The sequence below is a fragment of the Amphiura filiformis genome, chromosome 14 (genome assembly GCF_039555335.1).
Source record: "Amphiura filiformis chromosome 14, Afil_fr2py, whole genome shotgun sequence".
Lineage (NCBI taxonomy): Eukaryota > Metazoa > Echinodermata > Ophiuroidea > Amphilepidida > Amphiuridae > Amphiura > Amphiura filiformis.
In genome coordinates this window covers 45,745,703-45,770,502 of record NC_092641.1, presented here as the reverse complement: position 1 = coordinate 45,770,502, position 24,800 = coordinate 45,745,703, and the positions used below count along the sequence as shown (strand labels likewise).

Sequence of the window (24,800 nt, the reverse complement as noted above, 5' to 3'; positions counted from 1 at the left end):
ATATTAACATCAACTGTGTGGAAGATTAAGGCCATGTTAACGGATCTCAACTGGAATAGCCCATTATGTGACATACTTCTCTCCAGGGTTGGTCCTGACATTCCCATTTAAAATCTAGATGACACAGAACCCAAAATTCCTGTAAAATTTCGACATATACAAGCGCCCTCTATATCAACATTACATAATGCTATTATAGATACGAACCTAGATGGTGGCGGATGCGATATCGTCGTTTTTGACAAAACACTAAAGCATGAAATCTTCACAAACAATGCTAAATGTAGTATGAAAGCAAAATTATGTGATTTCAAAACGGTGAAGGTGCGACAACTTACCCCACAGTAAGTATGTTTTTTTCACTTTGTAACTGCTAACAGTCTATTTTGAATGATGCTGCCAGCCTTGTATTTCGCCAGCCTCCTACGTCACGTATTGCGTGTCCTGTACTGTTTGTACGAACCAAATTTGATAGATACTGTAATGATTTTTCCTCAAGGGGTATTTATAAGTTGGTACGGATTCCGGTTAATAAAATAACACGTAACAACGTAAAGTGGAGCAAAAGACAAATCAAATACGGTATCACAAAGAAAGACAATTTATTCACAATATATGAAACCTATGTGACAAAAACCGCTATTATGAATTGTCATGTCATTAAAATAATGGTAAGTCGTACAGTGATGCACAGAAATAAAAGTACGTGTTCAAATGACAAGCTCCGAAACAAAAGTGATGACCGACTGTTGCTGAGGCACGTAGGCAGGCGCCAAAACATGCGAAAAAAAGTAAAGCCTGCCCTCCTCCACAACTGCTCAACAACAGTACAGCCAATCAGGGACGTCGCCACAAGAGGGCGACGCAATTTTCCATCTACAATGCCTTGCATAAATGCGTCTACCTTTCGCCGCAATAAGCGTACCAAAAAGAGAGACACATTAGCAACCATGCAGAAGGGAAATATGGGGATAATTAACATCGCAATTAGCATTAATTAATCATAAAACAAGGAATAATTTGGTTATCATTAAGATAAAATAGCCAGAAAACGCCAATTCAGGATGTGCGCCCTGTGCATACTGAAGCAATACGTCATGATCATGCCCGAGTCGATCGGTCAACAAACTCTCCAGGTCAATGTCCGTTCGTCAGTCAAAGGCGACGCATTTTTACATCGCCCAAGTCATCATTTGAAGTAAGCTTAAATATACAAGTAAAAAGGTAAAGCCTGAAAAAGATAGGGAGACACCCGTAGGCTCAGGGCATTTCACTCTCCCCACCTATAAAAAAAAGATTTGTACTCAAATCTTGTACAATAAATGATTTTAAAATAATGCGTATAATTTTGGTGACAGTAAAAGATGCATTGAAAATTTTTCCACCGAAACAAGTATTTACATTATGAAGCAATAATTTTGGTAGCTCACACAGTGGCCAAGATATAAAATTTCATTAATCAAAAATAGCGGTGGCACAAAGCCCCGCGAATTTGCATCTACTCAAATTTGCTTACTGTCAATGCATTTCAATTTTTGTACATGTAAAAACAACAAAGTGCCGAAAACAGTTCGTGAAAAATGGGCCTAAATTTGGGTGCCTACAAATTTGGAAATTTTGCTTTCATTTCAATTAAATAGATCTTAAAATTACGCCTAAACTCAACCTAAAGGCCTAACGTTGAGTTCTGTCATGTCAGCGGTGCCTAAGTTTGGGTAAATATAACTCGCTAGCTGTTGTTTACAAATTTTGATAAAACCAATGAAAACCAGAAAACCACTAGGGCCTAGAATGCTAGGGCCTAGAATAATCGATCACAATTTTTGGATACAAGGGAACATTTTAACAACAGCCGGGCCTAAAGGGAAATAGCCAAAAAGTGTCAAAAACATTCAATATACAATTTGTAACATTATCAGAAAAGGGAGCGAGTTACACTTACCCTACAATAATACAATTGATAAAATATTCATGGTTTATAAAAATCCTGGCACTGTGGTAATCTTCATGACGATGCTGCGTTTATGCCCTAGTCTTTAAAAAGACTCAGAAGGCATAAACAAATAAGTAAAAGTCACGATGAAATGAGCTGAATGATGATAATCCTCCTGCAGCAAACAAAACAGAAAACATGCAAAAAACATTTATGACGCTGGATGGAATTGGTAGCATTAAAATTGAATAATTGAAAGTTCAATTTGGCCTAGTTGTTTAAAATCCCAAACTTTTATAGTAATCGCTGGCTGGGGGATGGTATGTACGTTCCTCGCCATATCTACAGTGTGTTCCGTCGGGTAAGGTACATTCTTCCATGGTCCGGATAACTACAACTCCACTTTTCAAGTGCTCAACGCCGATCTCGCGAGCGCGTTCCTCCCCAACAAACGAGACATTTTGAGTGTTTGGTGACAGAGCTGTCCAATTGGGTGTCTGGGCGTCTGGTCGGTGTCTTGTTGCGCCAACGTTGTCATGAAGTCCAGGTCATTTGCTGTGGGTTTGGTTTTGACGATGTAGCTGGTAGAATTTGTTGTCTCAGTCGGGTTGCTGTTGAAAGTCACTGTAAGAGGCGTCATTGGAGGCTGGTCTGTCTGGTCTTCGACGTCATGGTCTGGTGTCATGGGTACAGCACTTGTTGTAGATGTGATGCCTGGCCCTGGTTCACTGGTCGTGGACTCTCCAGTTGTTGGGAGGTCTGACGGCCCAGCATACAAAGTTTCTGTTGTCAAAGTACTTGGTGCTGGTTTGGCCTTCTTGGGTATTTTATACCCATTAGGCAATGACAAGGTTGACGTGGTCTTGCCATGCCTCCTATTGCAAGCTTGGATGTGCCAGGACTGGTGCAGTTATAAGTGCATCTTTCAGCTTTTGAAAAGCTTCGTCACACTTTTGTGTCCATTTGAAAGCTACATTTTTCTCTGTTAAGGTATACAGAGGTTTAGCTATGTCTGCATAGCCCTTAATGAATCTTCGGTAGTAGGACGTGAATCCTAACCATGACCGTGTCTCTGTTAAGTTTTCTGGTTTTGGCCAGTCCTTGACTGCCTCTACCTTCTTTGGGTCTGTGCTTATACCATTTTCAGATACTTTATGCCCAAGATAGATGACGCTCTTTTGAAAGAGTTCACACTTGTCTGGCCCCAGTTTCAAGTTAGCGCCTCGAAGGCGGCTGAAAACCTCCTCAAGTCTCTGGATGGCTTGATCAAAGGTGGTAGCGTGACTGATCACGTCATCCAGATATAAGAGGCAAGTTTTCCACTGCAGACCAGCAAGTGTTTTCTCCATGAGCCTTTCAAAGCAAGCAGGAGCATTTGAGAGGCCAAAGGGTAGGACTCGCCACTGCCAGTGTCCGTTGGTTTCAGACACGAAGGCTGTAATAGGTCGGCTAGATTCAGCCACTGGAACCTGCCAATAACCACTGGCTAGGTCCAGAGTGCTGAACCATTTTGCCCCTTCAAGACAGTCCAGTGCATCGCCAATAAGAGGCAACGGATATGAATCTTTGATGGTTTTTTCATTTACACGCCTATAGTCGACGCAAAAACGCGTCGACCCGTTCTTTTTCTTGACCAACACTGTTGGTGACGCCCATGGACTCTCTGAAGGTTCTATTAACCCTCGTTTTGCTAAGTCTTCAACATGGCGCTTTTCTTCACCTCGCATGTGAATTGGTTTTCGTCTTGCGGGTTGTTTAATTGGGGTTGTGTCACTCAGATTAATTTTGTGTTCAACCAGATTAGTTAACCCAATATCATCGGGTGAGCTTGCAAACACATCACTATATTTACAGAGTAGTTGAGTAACCTTTTCGGTTTGTGTTTCATCTAACTCTGCACAACTGCGTCGCCACAGATCAAGCAGATGGTCAGGGACGCAATTTTGCACCTCCTCAGGAGTGCACTTTTGCGTCGACACATGGACGCTATTTTCTCCCGCCTTTTTATCTGTTGCAACATCGGTCACGTTTCGACAGCATGTGCTATCGGCATGATCGGAGTTGTTTTTCACAATCTCTGACACTCCATGACACGTGGCAGCTATGGTGTGTTTGTGAATTTTAATAGGCGTTGAAGTTGGATTGAGTACCCGAATCGGTATGATTTCACTTTGTGGGTTTATGAGTGTGCTGGCAATCATTACAGCGTGTTTTTTTACAAAAACTTCACGCGGCTCAATCACACCCATTTCGTCATAATCTGGTTTTGTCAATAACTTTGCTGGCACCAGTTTTTCACTGTTTGGGGGGATGATGGTTGTCTCCCTCACAGCAATACGGTGACAGACTTCTTTGGCATCTTTTGTGCTCACTGTCTGTTCAGTTTGTCCAGGGTTAGGCCTATGTACAATCAACTTTTGTGAATTTAAATTGATATCACACTTATACTTGTGTAAAAAATCATACCCCAATAGGCCTTCCTCATCTATGTCAGCGACATAGATGTTATGTTCAACATCTATGACCCCCATGTCTAGTTGAAATTTGCCAATTCCCATATTAGGAAGAGGGTGGCCATCTGCTGCTTTCAAGCCTGAGCCATCTTGCAGACGAGGTTGGGTATTTTTACACATTTGATTGTATGTTTCACAACTTAAAATTGTCGGGCGGCTTCCCGAATCAACCATAAATTTCACATCAACATTATTTACACCGGCATGGACAAATATGCCTTCATTATTTATAATCAATGAGCCTTTTTCAAATTCAGGCTTGGGCCTTTCATCACATTTATTTACATACACATCTGTCTCCACCGACCTCTGACCCTCGAGATCGGTCTCTAACGGTTTTCCGAACTATTTGATGTCATACCAGTATTAGACTGAGCGGCATTCTGGGGTAGGCCTACACCCTGTGCCCTGCAATGTCTTTGTATATGACCTGGCTGGCCACATTTATAGCATGTATAGCTTTTGCGTGTGTTGAAATTGTTGCGATATCTTTGACCGCTATTTGTACTCTCACCAGCACGTTGAGTTTGCTGAGCAGCCTTATTCTCTGATTGATTAATAGCCAACTTTTGGACCATTGTAACCAGGGTGGTTAACAGCTCTTCAGTTTGTTGGGGGTGGATGTTTCTACCGTTCCGACCGCCCTAACACGACCAAATCCTGATGCTCTTTGGTTTTCGGCCTTTTAAAGCCTCACACTCGACTGCAATTTCAAGTGCATCATCGAGGGTTTTAGGCCTTGCTTGGAAAATTTTCCAGCGAAGGTCTGTGTCTTGTAGCGCATCTAGGAACTGATCTTTGGCTAAGCTATCTTGTAATGCAAATGGTGCATCTGGATATGCATATTTTGCTATACGGCGTAAGTTCTGAGCCAGTTCTGGGAGACTCTCGTCTTTTGTTCGCATCCTATTTTTAAGGAGCGTTCTGTTGAGCTCGGCTTTGTTTTCAGAACAGAACCGTCTTTCAAGTGCACCTACTATAGCTTTATAGCAGTGTCTTGATTTTTCATCAAGATCACTTAAAACTGCTCTTGCAACTCCTCTCAAACTACTGGCCAGGTATATGGCCTTGGCATCTTGTTGCCAGTTGTTTAGTTCGGTTATTAGCTCAAACTGTGTCAAATAGTCTGGCAACGGTGTAGTGCCATCATAAGTTGATGGTTTCATCAATGGTTTTGATGACCTACACTCATTATATGGCCGCATTACCGTACTGGATCTGTACGGGCCATGTGAGGGTAAAAACCCTTCCTCTGATTCACGGGGTGACTCAGGTTGTGTGTGTTTGGGTCTTGTAGACTCCAAATCAAAGTCAAGGTAACTCGTTCCTGTAGGTCTTGGCCTACTTTTATAAGCGTTTTCGCTCATCTGTGGAACATTTCGGCTTTTTATTTCATCAAGCCTTACCTTGCTTTGTTCTAAGAACTCACGAAAATCCGTACCATTATAACCTCCGGTAGCGCCGGTAGGTTCATCCATGATTTCGGAAAAATGCATCGAAATCTCACCGCTGCTCACCAGTGTAATGATTTTTCCTCAAGGGGTATTTATAAGTTGGTACGGATTCCGGTTAATAAAATAACACGTAACAACGTAAAGTGGAGCAAAAGACAAATCAAATACGGTATCACAAAGAAAGACAATTTATTCACAATATATGAAACCTATGTGACAAAAACCGCTATTATGAATTGTCATGTCATTAAAATAATGGTAAGTCGTACAGTGATGCACAGAAATAAAAGTACGTGTTCAAATGACAAGCTCCGAAACAAAAGTGATGACCGACTGTTGCTGAGGCACGTAGGCAGGCGCCAAAACATGCGCCAAAAAGTAAAGCCTGCCCTCCTCCACAACTGCTCAACAACAGTACAGCCAATCAGGGACGTCGCCACGAGAGGGCGACGCAATTTTCCATCTACAATGCCTTGCATAAATGCGTCTACCTTTCGCCGCAATAAGCGTACCAAAAAGAGAGACACATTAGCAACCATGCAGAAGGGAAATATGGGGATAATTAACATCGCAATTAGCATTAATTAATCATAAAACAAGGAATAATTTGGTTATCATTAAGATAAAATAGCCAGAAAACGCCAATTCAGGATGTGCGCCCTGTGCATACTGAAGCAATACGTCATGATCATGCGCGAGTCGATCGGTCAACAAACTCTCCAGGTCAATGTCCGTTCGTCAGTCAAAGGCGACGCATTTTTACATCGCCCAAGTCATCATTTGAAGTAAGCTTAAATATACAAGTAAAAAGGTAAAGCCTGAAAAAGATAGGGAGACACCCGTAGGCTCAGGGCATTTCAATACTAAACACTGAGAATTATATTTATTGCTCAAAAATGGAAAAAAAAATATTGAAATAAAGTTGTTCAAGCATTCCAAGTCGAATGCTTCAAGCCATGGTCACTTTCTACAGCTTAGTACACCCAAGCGACCTTTTTGCAAAGAGTATGTCAATTACCAGGTGTTACGCAATATTGTATTGCTTAGTTTCTCACTGGTCTGGTTTCAAATAACAGCCAGAATACATGGATAGTTTTGTTTGTTAAATCAGTTATTCTGATATAAACTTAAGAAACCTATCAAAATCACTTTGATAAATTGATTAAAAGAAAGTATTTAATAAATATATCCATAGAGTCTTTAAGTCAGAAATAAAGAACTGTGGTGCTTTTATGTGAATTAGATCTTTGTCTCCCTTTTTGCTGTTTCCCAAAAATGAACCACATTCCCACAGAAAACCATTCTCATATATGATAGGTTATATTTAAACACATCACTATGTAAAGCCCCATTCTTGCGGATGGGATCATAAAGTAAGTCGTAGCTACGGTCCTGAACCAGTCCTACAAGGCTACAGAGCCAAAGCACCCATGCGTTTGATTGCTTTTGTTCTTCGACATGTTTCCATGCTTAATTTGGGAAATCGGGTTTATTTTACCTGGAAAATGAACAACAAATAAAATAAAATGGAGGCCGCGGCATAAATGAGCGGTAAAAACAATGTGTATACATTCTATCTCTCTATGGTCTAATTAATATAGATCACCATGCCCATAGTTTGTACCATTATTTTGCACGGAAATGTTTCTTAATAATCGCATTTAAGTCTTACTTTCATGTAAGTATCGTACAATTTGTATAGCCCTAACCTTACATCCGCAGTTTAGAATCGCACACATTTTAAATTTAAAGGCTTGTTCCATCAATATTTTACTTAATATGCCCTTAGAAGACCTTTATTTAGACACCATGAAACCCACCTTCCAAGTCAGCTATAAATAATAAGTGGCCTTAGGAATATTGCTTACATTTATAAAAGTTTGATTTTCTGTCTTCCAAGCCACTGAGCCCATCATTTCTAAAGACAGTGTAATACACGCTGGCTTATTATACTTGAGCTGATGCAATTTCATATTAAAGATTTAAACTTGTCAAAACGATGTAAAATCTTAAAGCTAATCATGCAAGCAATGGTCATCTTTCACTTCCACACTAAACAGGCAATTTGACAAATAAAGGGGGTGAGGTGGTGTACAAATTATGGCTATTACAGTTGAAATTCAAACATCCCAATGAGGTTAGCTGAATGAGTGACTCCATTTGGAATCTAAGGCCTCTTTATGATCTTGATTTAAACTTTTGATCCAAACACAAGGAATTAATTCCTACCTCGGAATTTTCAGATGGTATTCCATCTTTCATCAGCGAGTGAGTGACTGTATCAGGTCGTGATTTTCTTGACCTTTGACCTGATAACAGACTCGTAGACTCCTGAAATCATGATTTATACCAACACAGATGAACTTTCATGAACTAATGCCTCTTTGTTGGAGGTTAAAGACCCATTCAGTGATTTACTCATTCGAACGATCGTAAAAATAATCAAAATTCAGATTTTGCTACCTTTGTCATTGTCATAGATGTTCTAACATAGTCTGCTAGTGGTTCAGCCGAAAGCCGTATATTTACATGACTCTGTAATATAATGTATTTGAATGGGGCTCCAACTTCGTCAATACTGCTGTTTTTTGCCAAATTTTCCATTTCAAAAATACCAAATGACAATTTGAATAACTTATCCTTCAGCTCTAAGCAATTTATAAACAAATTTTTTTTTAACACTTTCGCTGGGATCACTTGGGTGGGGAGAGGTAGTAGGGTCGAAAAGTCTTGCTTAAATGCTCAACACATTGGTCATGAGGGGATTCGGACCCACGTTGTCAAGTTACCTTGCAAAATAAAGTTTAGACCACTGTGCCCGGTCCCGTCTCGCCTTGGTGCTTACGCTAATAACGTCACAGGAGAATTATTTTGAATTGTTAAACAGGAGCAAGCACTTAGGTGTAAAGAATCGTAACCTAATTGTTTTGGGGTTTTTTCAGCAGGATATATATATTTTAAGGCACAACATCTTATTTGGACCTATAGCGCTATCAGTGGCCCGATATATACCGATGGCTCTTTCTATTGTGCCCTGAACAGTCATCGGTACCTAACCGGACACCGAAAGCGCTTGAGGACCAACAAAGACGTGATGCCTAAAGGACACAGCATTATCCTTTAATATCTGAAATAACTAGTTCACTTTGTTTAAACTACCTCAATTGATCTACAAATCAGCACTTAAATTGACTAACAAAAACTCATTATAAATAACTGCATAAGCAGAATGAAACGTGAGTCAATAATGTAATTTCCATATTTCAAATATAACTTGCATGGGTTAAACCTTTTTTTGTTTTAACCTTTTCTAAAGCCTTTACTTTTGGCCAAAATAACGTTATTAACCCCCTGAGCACTACCTGACGATCTAACATTACCACTGATTGGTCAATTACATGATATTGTTACATTAATCAAAAATCGCAATTGAGCTTTGCGCAAATAATTCAACCCAATTTCTTTGTGTGGTGAAATTATTGTAACAATGTTGCTGATTCGTCCAATTGATAATGAAAACTTCTTTTTGGCTAATCGGCAGGTAGTTCTCATAGACTAATGGGGTTAACCTTGGAACCTGCGTCTATTTACAGTCAGCAAAATGAAGCAGCACCTCGGCATTATCACTAAAAAGTACCCAATTATTCGTACAAGACTTTTTCCAAACAGAAAAAACAGTATTTTAAAAGGACTATAGTTCAAGAGAACTCTACATGCAATAGCTGCCCTTTTGACATTTAGCCTATTCACCTTTGTTCCATAAAAATTAAGGTATAGGACATTTTTTGTTTTTGATATAGCCCCCGAATGAAATGTATTTAATTATGTTTGTATTCACTCAGGTAGCATTGTGTGTGAATTTTACATCCGGACTAGAGGCTATTCTTTTTTTATGGGCATTTTAGTGTCTAAAATGGCCCAAAATGAGGGTTTTTCAATATTGCCGTCCATTTCTAATCGTCATCCCCATAGGCTTTACATGTAAAATATAAAGGCTCGTAAAAATTTAATAGCCTCTAGTTCGGATGTAAAATTCACACAAAATGCTTTTTGAGTGATTACACAGATAATTAAATACTTTTCATTCCGGGGCTATGTGGAATTTTTTTTTTATGTATTCCTTGTACAATGAGATTTCACAATAAAATGTCCATAGGAAACAAAGGTGTATTCTGCAGCCTATACTATACACATATAAAAAAATTACACCAGGCAGCAATGGTAGATGGGGCATTTGTGCTCTAACCACAGGGTATTTTCCTAGGGCTGTCCATTAGTTGCGAGTGAATTCAGGTGCGATGGAGAGAACTCATTAATTCTATCCTTATCTTTCACAAGTTTGCAATGTGTCATAATGCCTTAAAATAGTGAGAAATGGTTTGACAGTCGGAAGACTTATAAATATTGGTGGTCGATCTTTGGGGAGGTGACTAGAGTTAATTTGTCACAGTTGAGAGATAATGTCAACCATTTTTGTACCGCGAATGCTGGTAGAATAATGTATTGCATAATAGTTAGTTACTTCAAGTTTTGTTTCTTTTTGTTTTTGTTTTATTTCTGTAATGCCGTCTTGTTTGAAAGCAATTTAGCTTGTTTGATTACTTTCGAAACAATATTAAAATATTGTTTGAATTTTGAAGTAAAAAATATAATCTTCGAAAGTATTGTAAAAATAATGTATTAATATTTGATACATTTTCAGTACCCAACTATAACTCACTATAAACAATATATTCAATATCGCTTCTGTTGTAAGCATCTTTTTTGTGGCATGTTTTGAATAATAGAAATTAAAGGAAGTAGGAAATATTTGGTGTCAAATGTCTTAGAAAATAAATAAATAGAACAATGTTGAATGGTGATGACGATCTATCGCATTTTTCTGAGTAAAGTATGGCTACATTTATCTTTTTTTATTCACTAATATCGTGTCAATTTAAATGCATGTAATAAAAATACGTTGAAATAGCCCTTGATACGGGGGGGGGGGGGTCTGTAAACAACTTACACTTCCAGTGAATTGCCCCTTTTCGAACTGAAAAAAGGTGGGTCTAAAAAGACCCGTTGATAGTCTAATGTCTATGTTCTAAAGGTTGGCGCCACTAATGGTAATCGCAATTGAGGCCACACAATGTAAGAAAGGGTATTCATTCAGTAACTGGAAACTCCAGATAAATATCGGTATTTTCAGCGTACCTACGAATAGCACCACTCACTTAATTACCCGTAGAGAGTCTTTCTAATTCGCCGAGCGCGGATAGCGACTATGGTCAGCTTTGCATTGTTATCGTCGTTCTCTATAACAAATAGATGGTTTATTGTTATCAGTGATTCGTCAGTATGTTAAAATTACCGTGTTTCATTATCATACACCTGTTTACATTTGAGTTATCTAGTAAACACAAAACATAAAACTATGGCTTGTGATAATACTCCTTTCCTATATCCATTGTTTCACAGCGGTAGTAAATCTGTATGACTTCGATGGCAATACTGGTAAAATAGATGACAAGACAAAAAACCGTCCGGGAGTGAAAGGTCGATTTGTGACAGAGTTCAACATATCATCAGATATATTCGATATCCGCATATTCGATGTCAGACGGGGTGACAATGGTACATATCAGTGTACTATTTATACTAGCCGTTCACCGAATTTCAGACTTATTGACCTTGAGGTACAAAGTAAGTATCAATTTCTATAATCAAATTAAGTAATTCTTGGCCAAACTGGAACACTTTGAACGCTAGTGGCTCCGCGATAAACACACGCGAATATAGCGCGGTACAGAAGAAAGTATACACGCGCCTTACACTGCGTACACGCTTAGTACACTACATGGACGCAACGCGCATGTTCCAGTTTGGCCAAGAATTTCCTTATTTGATTATAATATACCGTAGAATTCAGTCTATAAACAATGGGCTATTTTAACGTGTCTCCTGGCACGTTCGTGCAGTGAGATTAAAAATCCGTGCAGTGATAATTGAAAATCCGTGCTTAAAATATTTCTATGTCATTAAAGTTTGAACCGGTCTAATAACCAAAAAATGAAGTACTTCCACAAAGTAAGATCGCAATCCCAAAAAATGTATTCAGTAGTTTTGCTCTCAGTAAAAAATGCTCTTTCTAAAATTCAACCACAAATTGCCTTACAACGCCTCTTGTGTACAAAATTTATAGGAAAGGAAGACATGGATGGATGTGTGTTTGGCAGGGGATGCAAGTTGCTCCCTGGCTCGAAATACCTGGGCGTCCTCTTTGAAAATCCTATTTTTTAAGCCAAAAAAAGAGTAAAATTGCAACAATTACGACGGTTTCGCGCGCACGGACCCACCTAAAAACAACAACTTCACCTTCATTTTTTGCTTAATATAGTGACTGAAATTTAAATATGTCCTAGCAAAACCAGCATGTTTATGCTTCAGCCGCGACTGATGTGCAACTTCCTATTTTCCAAAAGCACCAGTTTCTCAACATGCTCAAGGTAGCCCCTTTTAAGACCACAATTATTGAAGAAGCTACACTAGCAATTTGTTCAGCACGATTCTACGGAAGTAACTAAGGGTCATGTGGTTCACTTTGTAACTCAGGAAGTCAGGATCTCGTGATCACGTGTCCTGACTTCTTGTGTTCATGACTTAGCCAGTTTGAAATAACGAAATAGTAAAGAAATGAAAATAAAGAACAACTAAGACAACTAAGGATCCCAGGAACTCATGAAATCTGTTCAATTTTCATAATTGCCCATCCACTCCAACACGCCTTAATAATTCACTAATATGTTATACAACACTCACGTTTTTGTGATTTCAAAGGAACCATACTCCGTCATCAGCGGTGTATATATTAGTTTCCCAATTGGGTTTCCTTTAATCATCATGGTTTCAATCTCACTAATTTCCATCACTTCACTTTTAAAGCTGCCACCAATAGAGAGTGCAATCCTCACAAATTGGGCTATTTAAGTTGAAACCCATACGCCTCCTAGACATTATCTTAATCTCACACACACACAGGGCACAAGGGGTGCAATTTCAAATGGAATCACCCATTCAGGTAACCCCATTTGAAATCTGATAAGAGTAACAAAACCTTTTGTCTCAATCCTGAGCTCAACTTATACTCCGTCATCAGCGGTGTTTATATTAATTTCCCAATATTATTGGGTTTTCTTTATCATCATGGTTTCAATCTTACTAATTTCCATCACATCACTGTTCAAGCTGTCACCAATATAGAGTGCAATCCTCATAAATTGGACTAATCGGGTTCACACACATTTGGCGTTATTATTTCAAATGACATCACCCATTCAGGTAACATGATTTGAGATTGACAATTTAATTGAAATTTTAGATTAAATCGATAACTGACCTGACAGCATATGAACGCTTCACCAGGCAGCCTACTGTCAATAGGTGATCAAAAGAAAGTTAGGTGAAAGCGCCTACTTGAGCGAGAGGTACCTTTTGTTCTCATACAGCCAACGGGTGTGATGAGTAGCCGCAAGCACAAAGCGCACACTAATAGTCGGCGATGTACAGTATTTACCGCCCGCCTTATTTGAGGCGCATCATTTAAATATATTAAATAGAGTTACTGATCGATTACCCGCAACAAGGGTGGGGTGGCTGCCAGGTAATAGGCCTATGCCTTTTACCAGCTAGATCTTGAAGGATTTAAAGCGCTGTAATTTCGCTGCCATGGTGAATCATCACAGTCAGATCGCATCATCTAGGCCAATTGCAGCCGAACCTGGCGTAGACCTATTCGCACCTAGATTGTAACATCCACCATTTATCTGTGCAGCTCCCCAAATTCCATTGGGTGAAGGAAGTTTTTGATAACCAAACAACTAATCACCCATTTTTTTAATGCAGTAGGAAACCGGAGATCCCGGGGAAAACCTGCGAGAGCGAGCATGGAATCGGGATAAACCAAATTCAAATACAGTCCTTGGGCACGGCCGGGGCTTGAACCCGGGACCTCAGTGATGCAAGTCTGTTTCTAATATAATATGTCTCAATCTAAGATAAAAGAAAAAAGACATGTAATATCGGACCACGCCTCTTTACTACAAGATGAAAAAAGATGCGTCAATATCATTAATCCAAAATTCCAAATTTGTATTTTTTATTCCAGTTCCTGTCAAAATCACAAGAATAGCACCTGAAACATATCCATATTTCAATATAACACGGCCTAATACACGCTTCTTCAACGAATCAACGACAGCGCATATGACATGCATAACAGACGGCACTGGCGATATTACCATTCTATGGGTTCGTGAACCAAAAGGTTGCAAAACTTGTCAGAATTGTAACATACCAAAAGATTACAAAACGGATTACGACGAATACGAACCGGAGAGGTTGATATATAATAGGTCGTTGGTGATTCCTAATATATCCCGAGATAATAGCACGTGTTTTGGGGTGAAGGCGGAAAATCTGGGTTCTCGCAATGAGTGGCGACTTATCGATGTAGTCGTTCAATGTAAGTATGATCAGTATTGATCAAAACCGCTAAGAATAACCCAAACTCTAATCCACACCTAACCCAATCCTTGGCCTAACCGTCCGTTCTGTTCTGAAAGTACCCGTTTTTCACCTATTAGGAGAAACGCCCCTTCGGAATAACGAACCAACTACAGATATAGGTTGTCAAACAAGGAAAAGAATACAAAGGTCTTCCAAGATGTCCAAAAAATATTAAATCGAGGAGATTCGTTTCCAGTGATAAGGTCATGTGGCTACAACAATACAAGAAATAGGCTGACATTGTCCTCAACGTGGTAGAAATAGCAATCATTGAATACATTATGTTTTCACCACCACATTTTCCCCTCATTTTTCAGTCAAGCCAAGAGTGATAGCTGTAAATGGTGACATTCGTGGAGGACCGGGTGGTTATTTGACTCTGATGTGTAAAATTGAAGCACTACCAGCCGCCAAAGTTATATGGAGAACTCCAAATGGAAATAGAACATATGACGAGAGTATTACAAATGGCATATCAAAGTAAGCTCTGACTTATTGTTCTTTTCTACAGACACACCACTAAGAATTGCAGTCTATTAAAACAAAATAAACAAAGCATTGACAATCTGAAGTTCAACCTACTTGCTGCGATGCTTGAACTCCAGACCTCCGCACATCATATCAAGTAAAAAGCAAATCAAATGTATTTCCTATTTCACAGGATATCAATTGCCTTCATATAAGCCATGCTCAGAATTGACCATTTCGTTAAATCCGTGACGTCAAATGACGAGTTCTCAGGTGTTCTCGCAAAGGCTTGTGGGATCTACTGAAAAGGTCAATTAGCAAAGTACTCAAGACAATTATACAGCTTACCGATTAAAGCTGTTTCAATCCGAGCTTCAATAAAGTGTTGACAATAGGCTAGTTGTGTGTGATAACCATGCTTAAATGAAGGCAGACCCGTAATGTGACAAATTGCTACTTTTAATCAGCTTATCTACCGATTCCTGTTTAATTTTCAGGTACCCATTGTCTTATTTAGAACCTAGCACCGAATATGGTAATTATACATGCGAGGCTAGTAACTTGCTTGGTAGCGCAACGAGTCAAATAGAAGTTAATGGTAAGTAGTGAGTTTAGTGATGAGAATGAAATAATCAAAATGGCCGATGAACGTTTAAACCTTAACGTCCCAGACCAGTTAATGCTTCTTTTATTAATCATTATTCCTGTGCAAGGAACTTAAGCTAACCAATAATATTCAGCCAAGCCAAGATGAAAATATCATCGTACAGGGTGTCCCAAAGAAAAGAGGCCCCTCATTGCGCCCTCTTTTTCTCGTATTTCTGAAAAGTTGATCAAATATATTTTGGTATGTAAAAAAACCTTGAGTCATTAGCTTTAATAAACCAAAACAATTGTATCAATCGGCTCAAAACTTTTGAAGATATGCTCTTTTAAAGAAATGTACCCGTTTTTCACTCTGTCCACGGAGAAGGTTTCGTTACTTCAAAGATTAAAAAGGAGTACACATGCATGAATATCAAACATTCCTCAATGATAACTTTATAAAATAACTTTATTAATGGAATGGGCTTTACCGGTGGGTTTATGTGCAATGGATATTGTTAATAGTGTCATTAATGTGTGGGTAAAATGAATGCCGAATGGGACTTCTTTTGCTTTACTTGCAATTACTTATTTTTTCTTGGTTATTTATGCCTTTTTGTTTTATTATATTTTTTACTTTCTTACTTTGTTGTTTCTTGCTTCTATTTTTTACAACATAAGTCATTTCTCTTTTTAGGATAAAAGGTAGCCCTAAAAGGCTGTTTGGTTTGTCTTTAGTTCTTCTGAAGTGAGTTTACTGTGCTGCTCTGCCCTCTACCTGGTTGCCTCCTTGGCGAATACAGGTTTCAGCCCTGGTCCTCATTACATCAATTGCGTTGCGTACCATCCTTGTGCGCCGGATACTTGTGAATGGATTTAGTAATACGTTTGCAAAGATCTTGGATTTTGCCACAAAGGAAAAAAAATCAAGTGGTGTGAGGTCTGGTGATCGTGCAGGCCACTCCACAGCATGAGCCATCCCAACCACTCTGTTTGCTATCCGTGGACAGAGTGAAAAACGGGTACTTTTATTCAAAAGGGCATATCTTCAAAAGTTCTGAGCCGATTGAAATCATTGTTTTGGTTTATTAAAGCTAACGATTAAATGTTTCTTTACATACCAAAATATATTTAATCAAATTTTCAGAAATAGGAGAAAAAGAGGACGCAATGAGGGGCCTCTTTTTTTTGGGACACCCTGTACCTCCTTTTTGATTATTATTTGACATGAACGTATTTTTGTTGTTGACCAGACTTATATTTTTTACACTTTTTTTTCCATTTTTATTCACCTGTACTTGGGCTTGGTGGAAGAAAAAAAAGAACATACAGACACTTAAACTTAACGCTGTGAGACCCGACTGTACACTGCAATAGTTACAACTATATTTCTATATTGGTTATATTGGTAACGAAAGAGTGCCTTGTTAGAATCAGAGGCTTGTGATCCGATTGTTTCGATGTTTTAAATTAACTGAAATAAAGTCAAACGGTTTGGGTATTTCAAGCAGAAACTTTTATAGCAGTTACCCATATATTTGAATTTATTTCTGCATTAATTCCTTTCCTATGTTTTGACAAATACATGTATTTATCTAAAAGGAATAATAGTGGGCTACATAACACTATATTAAACATACTCTTTAAATATCTGTCAATATTGATCGATTTTTGCTTACAGGCAGACCTATTGCACCAAACATATTAAGTCCTAGAACATCGACAAGAAAACATGCGTATACATTATGTTGGGAGCGCGGAGAACCGAAACCAGACAGCAATATAAACGAAATACCTACCACAAGATATGTGGCAGATTACCGTGGCGAATGGATTGAGGTAAGCAGTGTATATAGTGTAGGGGAACCTGGGGCAAGGTGGAACACGGGACAAAACGAAACACCTCCTACAAAGTCAGGTATATGCTGCCCTCTATTCAAGCTGATTCTTATAATTAGTTTGCTCTTTTAGGACATCAGGTGTTGGCGCAGGTCATGTGCAAAACAAACGGCCAATGGCGTAGCTAGGGGTTGTGACAAGGAAACAAGGATACAGCATGGCGCCCCACACCGATACCTGAAATAATTGCGTGCGAGTGCGGACTGCGGAGCATGTGAAAAATTGCACAAATATCAGTAATTTGTTTATATTATAATATCAATTTAATTAATAATAATAATTATTATTTATGTTAAAATGCGCGTGGAATCGATCTAAGAGGCACTGAATTGCTCAATTTGGCGCCCCAAGATGTCGCCTAGGGCACGTGCACTCATTTGCCCTCTACACTGTGACACGCCACTGCAAATAAAACGCATAGCGTGCCCGTGTTTTGGATTAGCAGACATCTCAAAGGGAAGAAAACACTCTGCTTCATATTTTCAAAAAATGGCCACACCTGTATTTTTCATACATCAATAAGTCAAACACCAAACTCAATTGAATACATAATGTTGAGGGTCAGTTACAACACTGTTGCAGTCAGTTCAGATTGGGAACACAGGCACTTTCTATTAGGACCGTCAGATGTATCGACTCTCTTTGAAATTGATCGCTAGTGACATATGTGCTAGGATCAAGCAAAATCAGTTTAAAGTCGGGCATATTCAATTTGAATTTTTCTACTTTAATATAAATTATAAAGCATTTGTAAAGCTACATTTTGCAGTAAACCTCATTGAAATTGAACAAATTGTTCCAAATATATGAGCATTGGAAGGGTTTCCAAAACAATAGGAAAGAGAAGAAATGATTTCCTTTGTTTGATTATATCTCAAAATTATATCTCACATCACATATATAGGTGTGGCTTTTTGTACATTGGACCATCATCGTCACGTTTCCTCATAAATAAAGACGGAGAACTCCCATTGGTTATATTACCAAGAAATAAATTTATACGTGAATAACATCGTGTAGGAACCAAAATGGCCGCTAATGGCGCCTATTGTCTAGACATAGGATACCAGTTCTAAATCGTGGCGTAGTTCCAGTTAACCTTCCCATAATTCAAAGTTCCCTGTCTATATTCTTTGCATTCATCAGGTTAAAAGAGACGGCACCTCAGTGTATTCCCAGGTGGTGTATTCTCATGACATCCCATTGCGTGTCTTTATACCAACACCTTATGAACAGAAGGATTACTGTGAAACCCTCAGAGATCTTCGACCAAATACCACATATACTATATGGTTATATGGAGAAAACCAATATGGAAAGGGATTTAGAACCGAGTACAAAATTCGCACAGTAAATGGTAAGTTATTAGAATATTGTAGCAAAGCCATTTTACTGGCTCACAAATCTTAAGTTTCCTATAATAATCCTGCCGTAAAGTTGTTTTGTGGATTCGATTAAAAATGGGTGACAAATTAAGGAAATGCCATAAACCAGCCTTCTTTTCAGGAACCCAACAAACATAACACATAAATGTTCTTAAAACGTTTATTCAATACGTATTAATAACAAAAATGTTGGGTTATATAAAGATCATGAATACGCTTTTAAATCGTTATTGCAGAATATTTTAGGCAATTAACCATTTGTGCAAAATATTTTGTCAACAGTTCAATGACTTTTTTTAGAATGATTTATATCTCCTTTTTATACCCTTTATATAACCGATATTTAAACCTTTTCTGCAAAACGTTGTGTGTTTAATGGAAATATCGACACAATATGAAGAAAACGGAAACTTGAGATGGGGGAAGTTCAGTTGTCATCTATCAAAAGACCCGGATGTTGATGCGAGATTTGTTTATTCATTATTATTATTATTATTATTATTATTATTATTATTATTATTATTATTATTATTATTATTATTATTATTATTATTATTATTATTATCATTGTTGTTATTATATATTACAGAGGATATACCAACCACAACTCCAATAATGACAACACCCACAACAACTAATAAGCCTGGTTAGTACAACTTTTTGTTTTGAAATTAAAAAGAAAAGCCTAGTGATTCATGCGCTACGCACAAGCACAACGCCTAGACTTTGATCCACAAGCCTCAGCATATTTTACATTAACCGAAACCCAAAGGACTAACACGTGTACAAAGTTGTGTGAGGCAGCTATTCTGAAATTTGTACAAGAATAATTTTTTATGTTAAATGCATTGTGAGATGGTAGTAGTCATATTGGTCTAGTTTCAAACATTTAACTAAAAATCCTGCTGTTCTTAATATTAATACATTGATTAGTCAAATAACACCCCTTATATTAAATAAAGCACTTTACAGTGAGATGTGAAAATTTGACTTCTGAGCTCAAAATGAAACTTATAATTTTTCACAAGGTCATATCTTATAATCCTGTCCATCAAAATGAACCAAAACTACATACAGGATTACTTCAATACTCTCCTCTAAACACATGTCAGTAACCAAGCAGTTGCCCAACTGACACAACAGCAAAATGCATTGACATGGAACAGCTTCCTGGACCATATTCACAGCCCATTAATCGGCACCCAGCACAAGAAATCTGTGGATATGTGGACTAGTGTGGAAAAAGACCTGTTTCTCGAAGAAAGTGCGTGAAAAGCAGAAAGCAGCTCATTCCACACTATTCCACTTACTAAGCATTCTCAGCCATTTTAGGATTTTAAGATATGACCTTGTGACAAATTATAAGTTTCTTTTTGAGCTCAGTTTACATTGAAATGCGTATAAGATCTACCGTATAAAACGAGATTGTGATTGGCATCTTTGATATAAACGCACGGAGTAACAACGCACGGTGGACTTTGAAATTGGCAGTTTGGTATGACGTGCACTCGGTTCATGCAAAAAAGTATCGTTTTGAAAATAAAGTCCCGAAATATGGAACATCCATCTACCGAAATATGGAACATCGCTATATGTGAGACGCCATGGAATTTAATTACGGGCTCGAGTCCCCGACCCTCCGTTACTTTTTAGAGTCCGCTTATTAATTCCAATATTTTTTTCCATTTATTTCAGGTGGATCTGCCGCGGAGCAGAAGAGTATAGCATGTATAGCATGGAGAAGTTCCACAAGTTCTTTCTGTATCTTTTTAGCACTGTTGCCAATTTTGTACTTGCACTTTCATTAGACTTAAAAAGTCACCTGAGTTCCAAAAGTTAAAATAGCGTGATAGCCGGAAGTTATATACCATAGATGGACGAAAGGAAAATCCTCCTATTATACCACTCTGGGCGAGTCAGTGACAACAACAGTTTGTTTCATGCGCGTATCTAGGCGTGCGTGTGTACGCCAGTGCTTTAAGTGAACGCCAGCGATTTAAAAGCTGGGCCTAATGAAATGCACAATTACGTAACTGGATAGCCGAGAGGAAAATGTACCCACTATATTGTTCCTTGTTCCTTGACGAACAACATCAAATCATGAATATTGTGATTAATTAAATCATGTCAACCAGAAAACTCAAGCTAGATGTTATCACCGACGTTACGACCAAAACCTTTGGCCTTCTGGTCAAATGGTCAAATGCCAAGAAAGATCCTTGATGGCCCGATCCCAACCACTGCCCTTAGACATCTGAATCGTGACCACTTGAACTGGCGCGTCTATGTTGGGACATTTGTGGGTGTGCGAAAACCTGATACTGAGAGAATGCGACCTTGGTTGACAGTAACCAAGCAATCGTTCGAATTTCCGGACTTTTTACCAGTTATTATTGCTGGAAATCCAAACTTTAAAGTGGCTAAACACGACAAAATCCAGCAAGAACATTTCACAATTGAAAATAAACAATTGTGATGATCATTTTGACAATTCCGTGAATTTGAAAAATTGTATTGCATTTCCAAGCTCTTTCCAGGAACAGTGCCAACATGAATTCCAGTTGTGCATTAATTTTTGAGAACATCCTATTATTGCTCTGAATTAAGCGGTCTTATAGCACATTTTTCAGATTAGGTCCTGTTGGAAAGTAAAGTTGACAAACTATCATTGTGTAAAGTCTAAAGTGCATCCAAAAATATTGATTTTTACCAGGAATGATGTTCCATGGGCTCCCCCGTATCGCCGATTATTTCCAACGTGTCTATAGAACGATGCCCGAGCAGGTTGCGTTGTCGTCCTACCCTGGTTTACCACCTTCCAAATGGTATAGTTATGTCGACGATACTTGGATAATTATTCAAAACATCTGAAATCGACAACTTTTTCGCGCATCTGCACGAGAGGCGGAATGATTCGCATTAAAACACATTCCTAGGATGTGTTTCAATGAGGTCTCCTTTTTGCGTGCGAAGGGCATTGCGTTATAAGCGCTTTGACACACACGTCATCGCGCGACGAGCGCCCCACAGGCAATGTAACGATCACTGTAGGCATACATAAGCGATCAATTCCTGGATGTGGATTAGAATATCGCGTAACAGGCGCGTATGCAGAACTCCAGCAACCTGGAACGTGAATTGCTTGGTGAACCAAGAAAAAAATCATATTGAAGCTGAAACGGTCAAATATGAGGTTCGTCAACATCACATGCACACAGACGTTTCTCTTCTCTTTTCTCCAATTGCTCTTTTTCATTTTGATACGGGGGGCCGTTTAAAAGAGCTGTATACGGTACTGTGTAAACACTTTCTATACGGATGCGCATTCCAGGAGATCGCATTGAAACGTTTCAATGAGGATGCAACTCTCGTCTGAACTAAGGATGTGCTTTTAAACAGTAATAAGACACTAGATACTGCGATACACTGGGAAGGGCAGTATAAAAATCCCTCTATGGTATATTCTCTTCTAAGCTGATAGTTATAAGGAAGGAGTTACAGTAAATATTTTGTACGCCTTTGTTCATTGTGCTGTTCCATTTGAGATCCCTATAGAAGACATGACCTTTATAATCATAGGGAGTGCGAAATTCAAATGGGGTTACCTGAGTGGGTGACTCCATTTGAAATCAGGTCTTGTATTCAATAGGAGGTATTTGCATTTCGACTGAAATAGCCCATTTGTATAAACATCCCAGCAAACACACTCATGATAATGTTGTAAAAACATTTTTCAAAATACGTTTATATATCCGTTTTTATAAACGCTTAAATAGCGTTGTGTTATATAAAAGTCATTAAAGCCTTTCATATACTTGTTTCAAAACTGTTTTTATAATGTTGATAAACTGTTGCAACAAATGTGGCGACTTGAAACTGTTCTGGAAACGTTTTCATAATCTTTATAATTATAACCCAACATTAAATTGTTTTGGAAATGTGGGTACACCAAGTCAAGAATGGTACGAAAAGGTTTTGTGTTGGCTGGGATGGCAATAAAGCTCTGCGTATATTTAAGAAACGTTATCAACGTAAATGACTATTGAATATTCATAAGAGATTTTGAATATTCATCAGATATATTGAATATTCATAAGAGTAGCATTACTTCGGATATCATGGTTCTGGATACTGACAATGCGCTAATCTGCATTTCTTTTTGTAAATATATATCCAATTATAGACATGAGAAACGTAGAAATATGACATATTTGTACGACATATTTGTACAAGGAAACACAATATTTAAGCACATTTTTTTGTATATTTGCCCCGATATTTGCTTTGGAACAAGCTGATAGACTACAATGCATGATGGGATAATCCTCTTCAGCAGCTGTGGTAAAGATCCGAACAAAATAATTAACATCATCTGATCATGGTGATCTTCGTATGTCACAGTAAGAGGTTTATTCCATAACGTCAGCAGCTTGTAATTAAGGTTTGTCTTAAGTCTAGATATTTATGTCTAGTTTAAAAAAAAATTAATCTAAAAAAAGAAATCGCTGAAGAATTTTTTGTTATGTGGCCTGAACGAATTTGGGTAAGAAAAAAACCACGTTTTTTGTGGGTATTTTCTCCAAAAAGGAGCATTTTTGCTCACATTTGATCTCACAGATGGATTTGGATAAAGTCTTCATCATTCTAAATGTGTTTACTTTTTTATACTTTAGATCAATAATTTATGAGGCCCAAAAGTTTCCACAATTCCAGGGTTAAGACCAACCTTAATTAGGGTGATGATTTTCAAACGCCCGCGATTTTTGTGATAACAAAGTTATGAATAACTCATCTAAAACCTTGAGGTAGCAGATACAAATTGGTGGCAAAATGAACCGTGTTCAGAAAAAAGTTATATAAATCGAAGGTCATAAAGATGTCAAACAAGATATGAGCAAATCTATCACGTGACCCCTGCATCCCATTAAACTCTTTTGAACAAGGTGCATTTTGCCACTAACGTTTTACATGTTTTTGAAAGTCAGTTTATGATATTACAACCGATTTTGGATATTAATCACAAAACTCTCACGAGGTATTTTGTTGCTGCTTGGGTCATGTAAATTTGCAGCATTGTTCTTTAATTAGATGAAAGTATCTTTACACAATAATTGAAGACCGAATTAAAATTAGTTTGTGTCTGACGTCAGAGCAAGGGCGCGACGTGATTGGTTACTGACCTGCGAAGTACAGCATTTTTGGTCCAGTTGACAGGACGGTATACATATACTAGTCTTTTTTAATTCGGTTTTCAATTATATGCTTTACATTTCCGCCATATACTCGTATTTTATATTTGAACTTTAAACTGCAACTCCTACCTTATGCTTTCACTTTGAAAAAAAAAAATGTGGTGACATTTTCCACACATTATACAGACCACCGTGCCTTGCTTTTTTCTATGCACATATCATACAGTAAGATTTATGGGCATGTAAATAATTCGGCTAAAAATACTGATATCATTTTATACTCACTTTTTGCTATTTTGTAACATATCAATGAAGATGTAAAATTGTATGTATACATACTAATATGCATAATGATGTATATATTTGCATATGTAAATATTTATATAATTATATGTATATAATTGGTCCTACTGAAATTGCTGTCACAATCAGCCGACTGGGCAAGACTTGCGCACTACTGACGAACCCACGCACGCGCTATATGAGGCAAAAGTTGCTGAAGGATTGTGGCGGTAAGTTTGTACAAATGTTGACTCGAAATCAATTTATAGTCTCGCTTCGAGGCGTTTGAGGGCGCTGCTATAATATTTTTTATTATTTATTTATTTTTTTGTTTCTAGATTTATTTTTATTCTGATCTCTGTAAGTCGTGTCCACCTACCTCTGCAGTAAATATATTGAATTACTAGCGGTCTTGCAGGTGGCCCTACTGACTTGGTTGGCATGGTTCAGAAAGCTTAGAAAACCTACCCAGCGCCCTAACGCTTCGAACCGAGGATAAATTTAAAATTCAAAGGCCTTAAACTTGCTTTGTATATATTTAA

The 24,800-nt window shown here is 38.1% G+C and overlaps 1 protein-coding gene across 2 annotated transcripts in view; it reads left to right on the top strand.

Annotated features, from left to right (window-relative positions):
* LOC140170183 (neural cell adhesion molecule 1-like) overlaps nucleotides 1–21,018 on the top strand; it is a 126,498-nt gene extending 105,480 nt beyond the window's left edge. The window contains exons 4-11 of one of the 2 annotated variants that reach the window (XM_072193511.1): nucleotides 11,361–11,585; nucleotides 14,047–14,403; nucleotides 14,765–14,927; nucleotides 15,413–15,513; nucleotides 17,182–17,339; nucleotides 18,546–18,756; nucleotides 19,374–19,430; nucleotides 20,480–21,018. In XM_072193511.1, coding sequence (XP_072049612.1) covers nucleotides 11,361–11,585; nucleotides 14,047–14,403; nucleotides 14,765–14,927; nucleotides 15,413–15,513; nucleotides 17,182–17,339; nucleotides 18,546–18,756; nucleotides 19,374–19,430; nucleotides 20,480–20,592 — 1,385 coding nt within the window. In that variant the 3' untranslated portion in view covers nucleotides 20,593–21,018. Of the gene's footprint in view, nucleotides 1–11,360; nucleotides 11,586–14,046; nucleotides 14,404–14,764; nucleotides 14,928–15,412; nucleotides 15,518–17,181; nucleotides 17,340–18,545; nucleotides 18,757–19,373; nucleotides 19,431–20,479 lie in introns of both variants that reach the window. The other variant, XM_072193512.1, reaches the window with a different exon arrangement.
* Nucleotides 21,019–24,800: the final 3,782 nt, after the last annotated feature.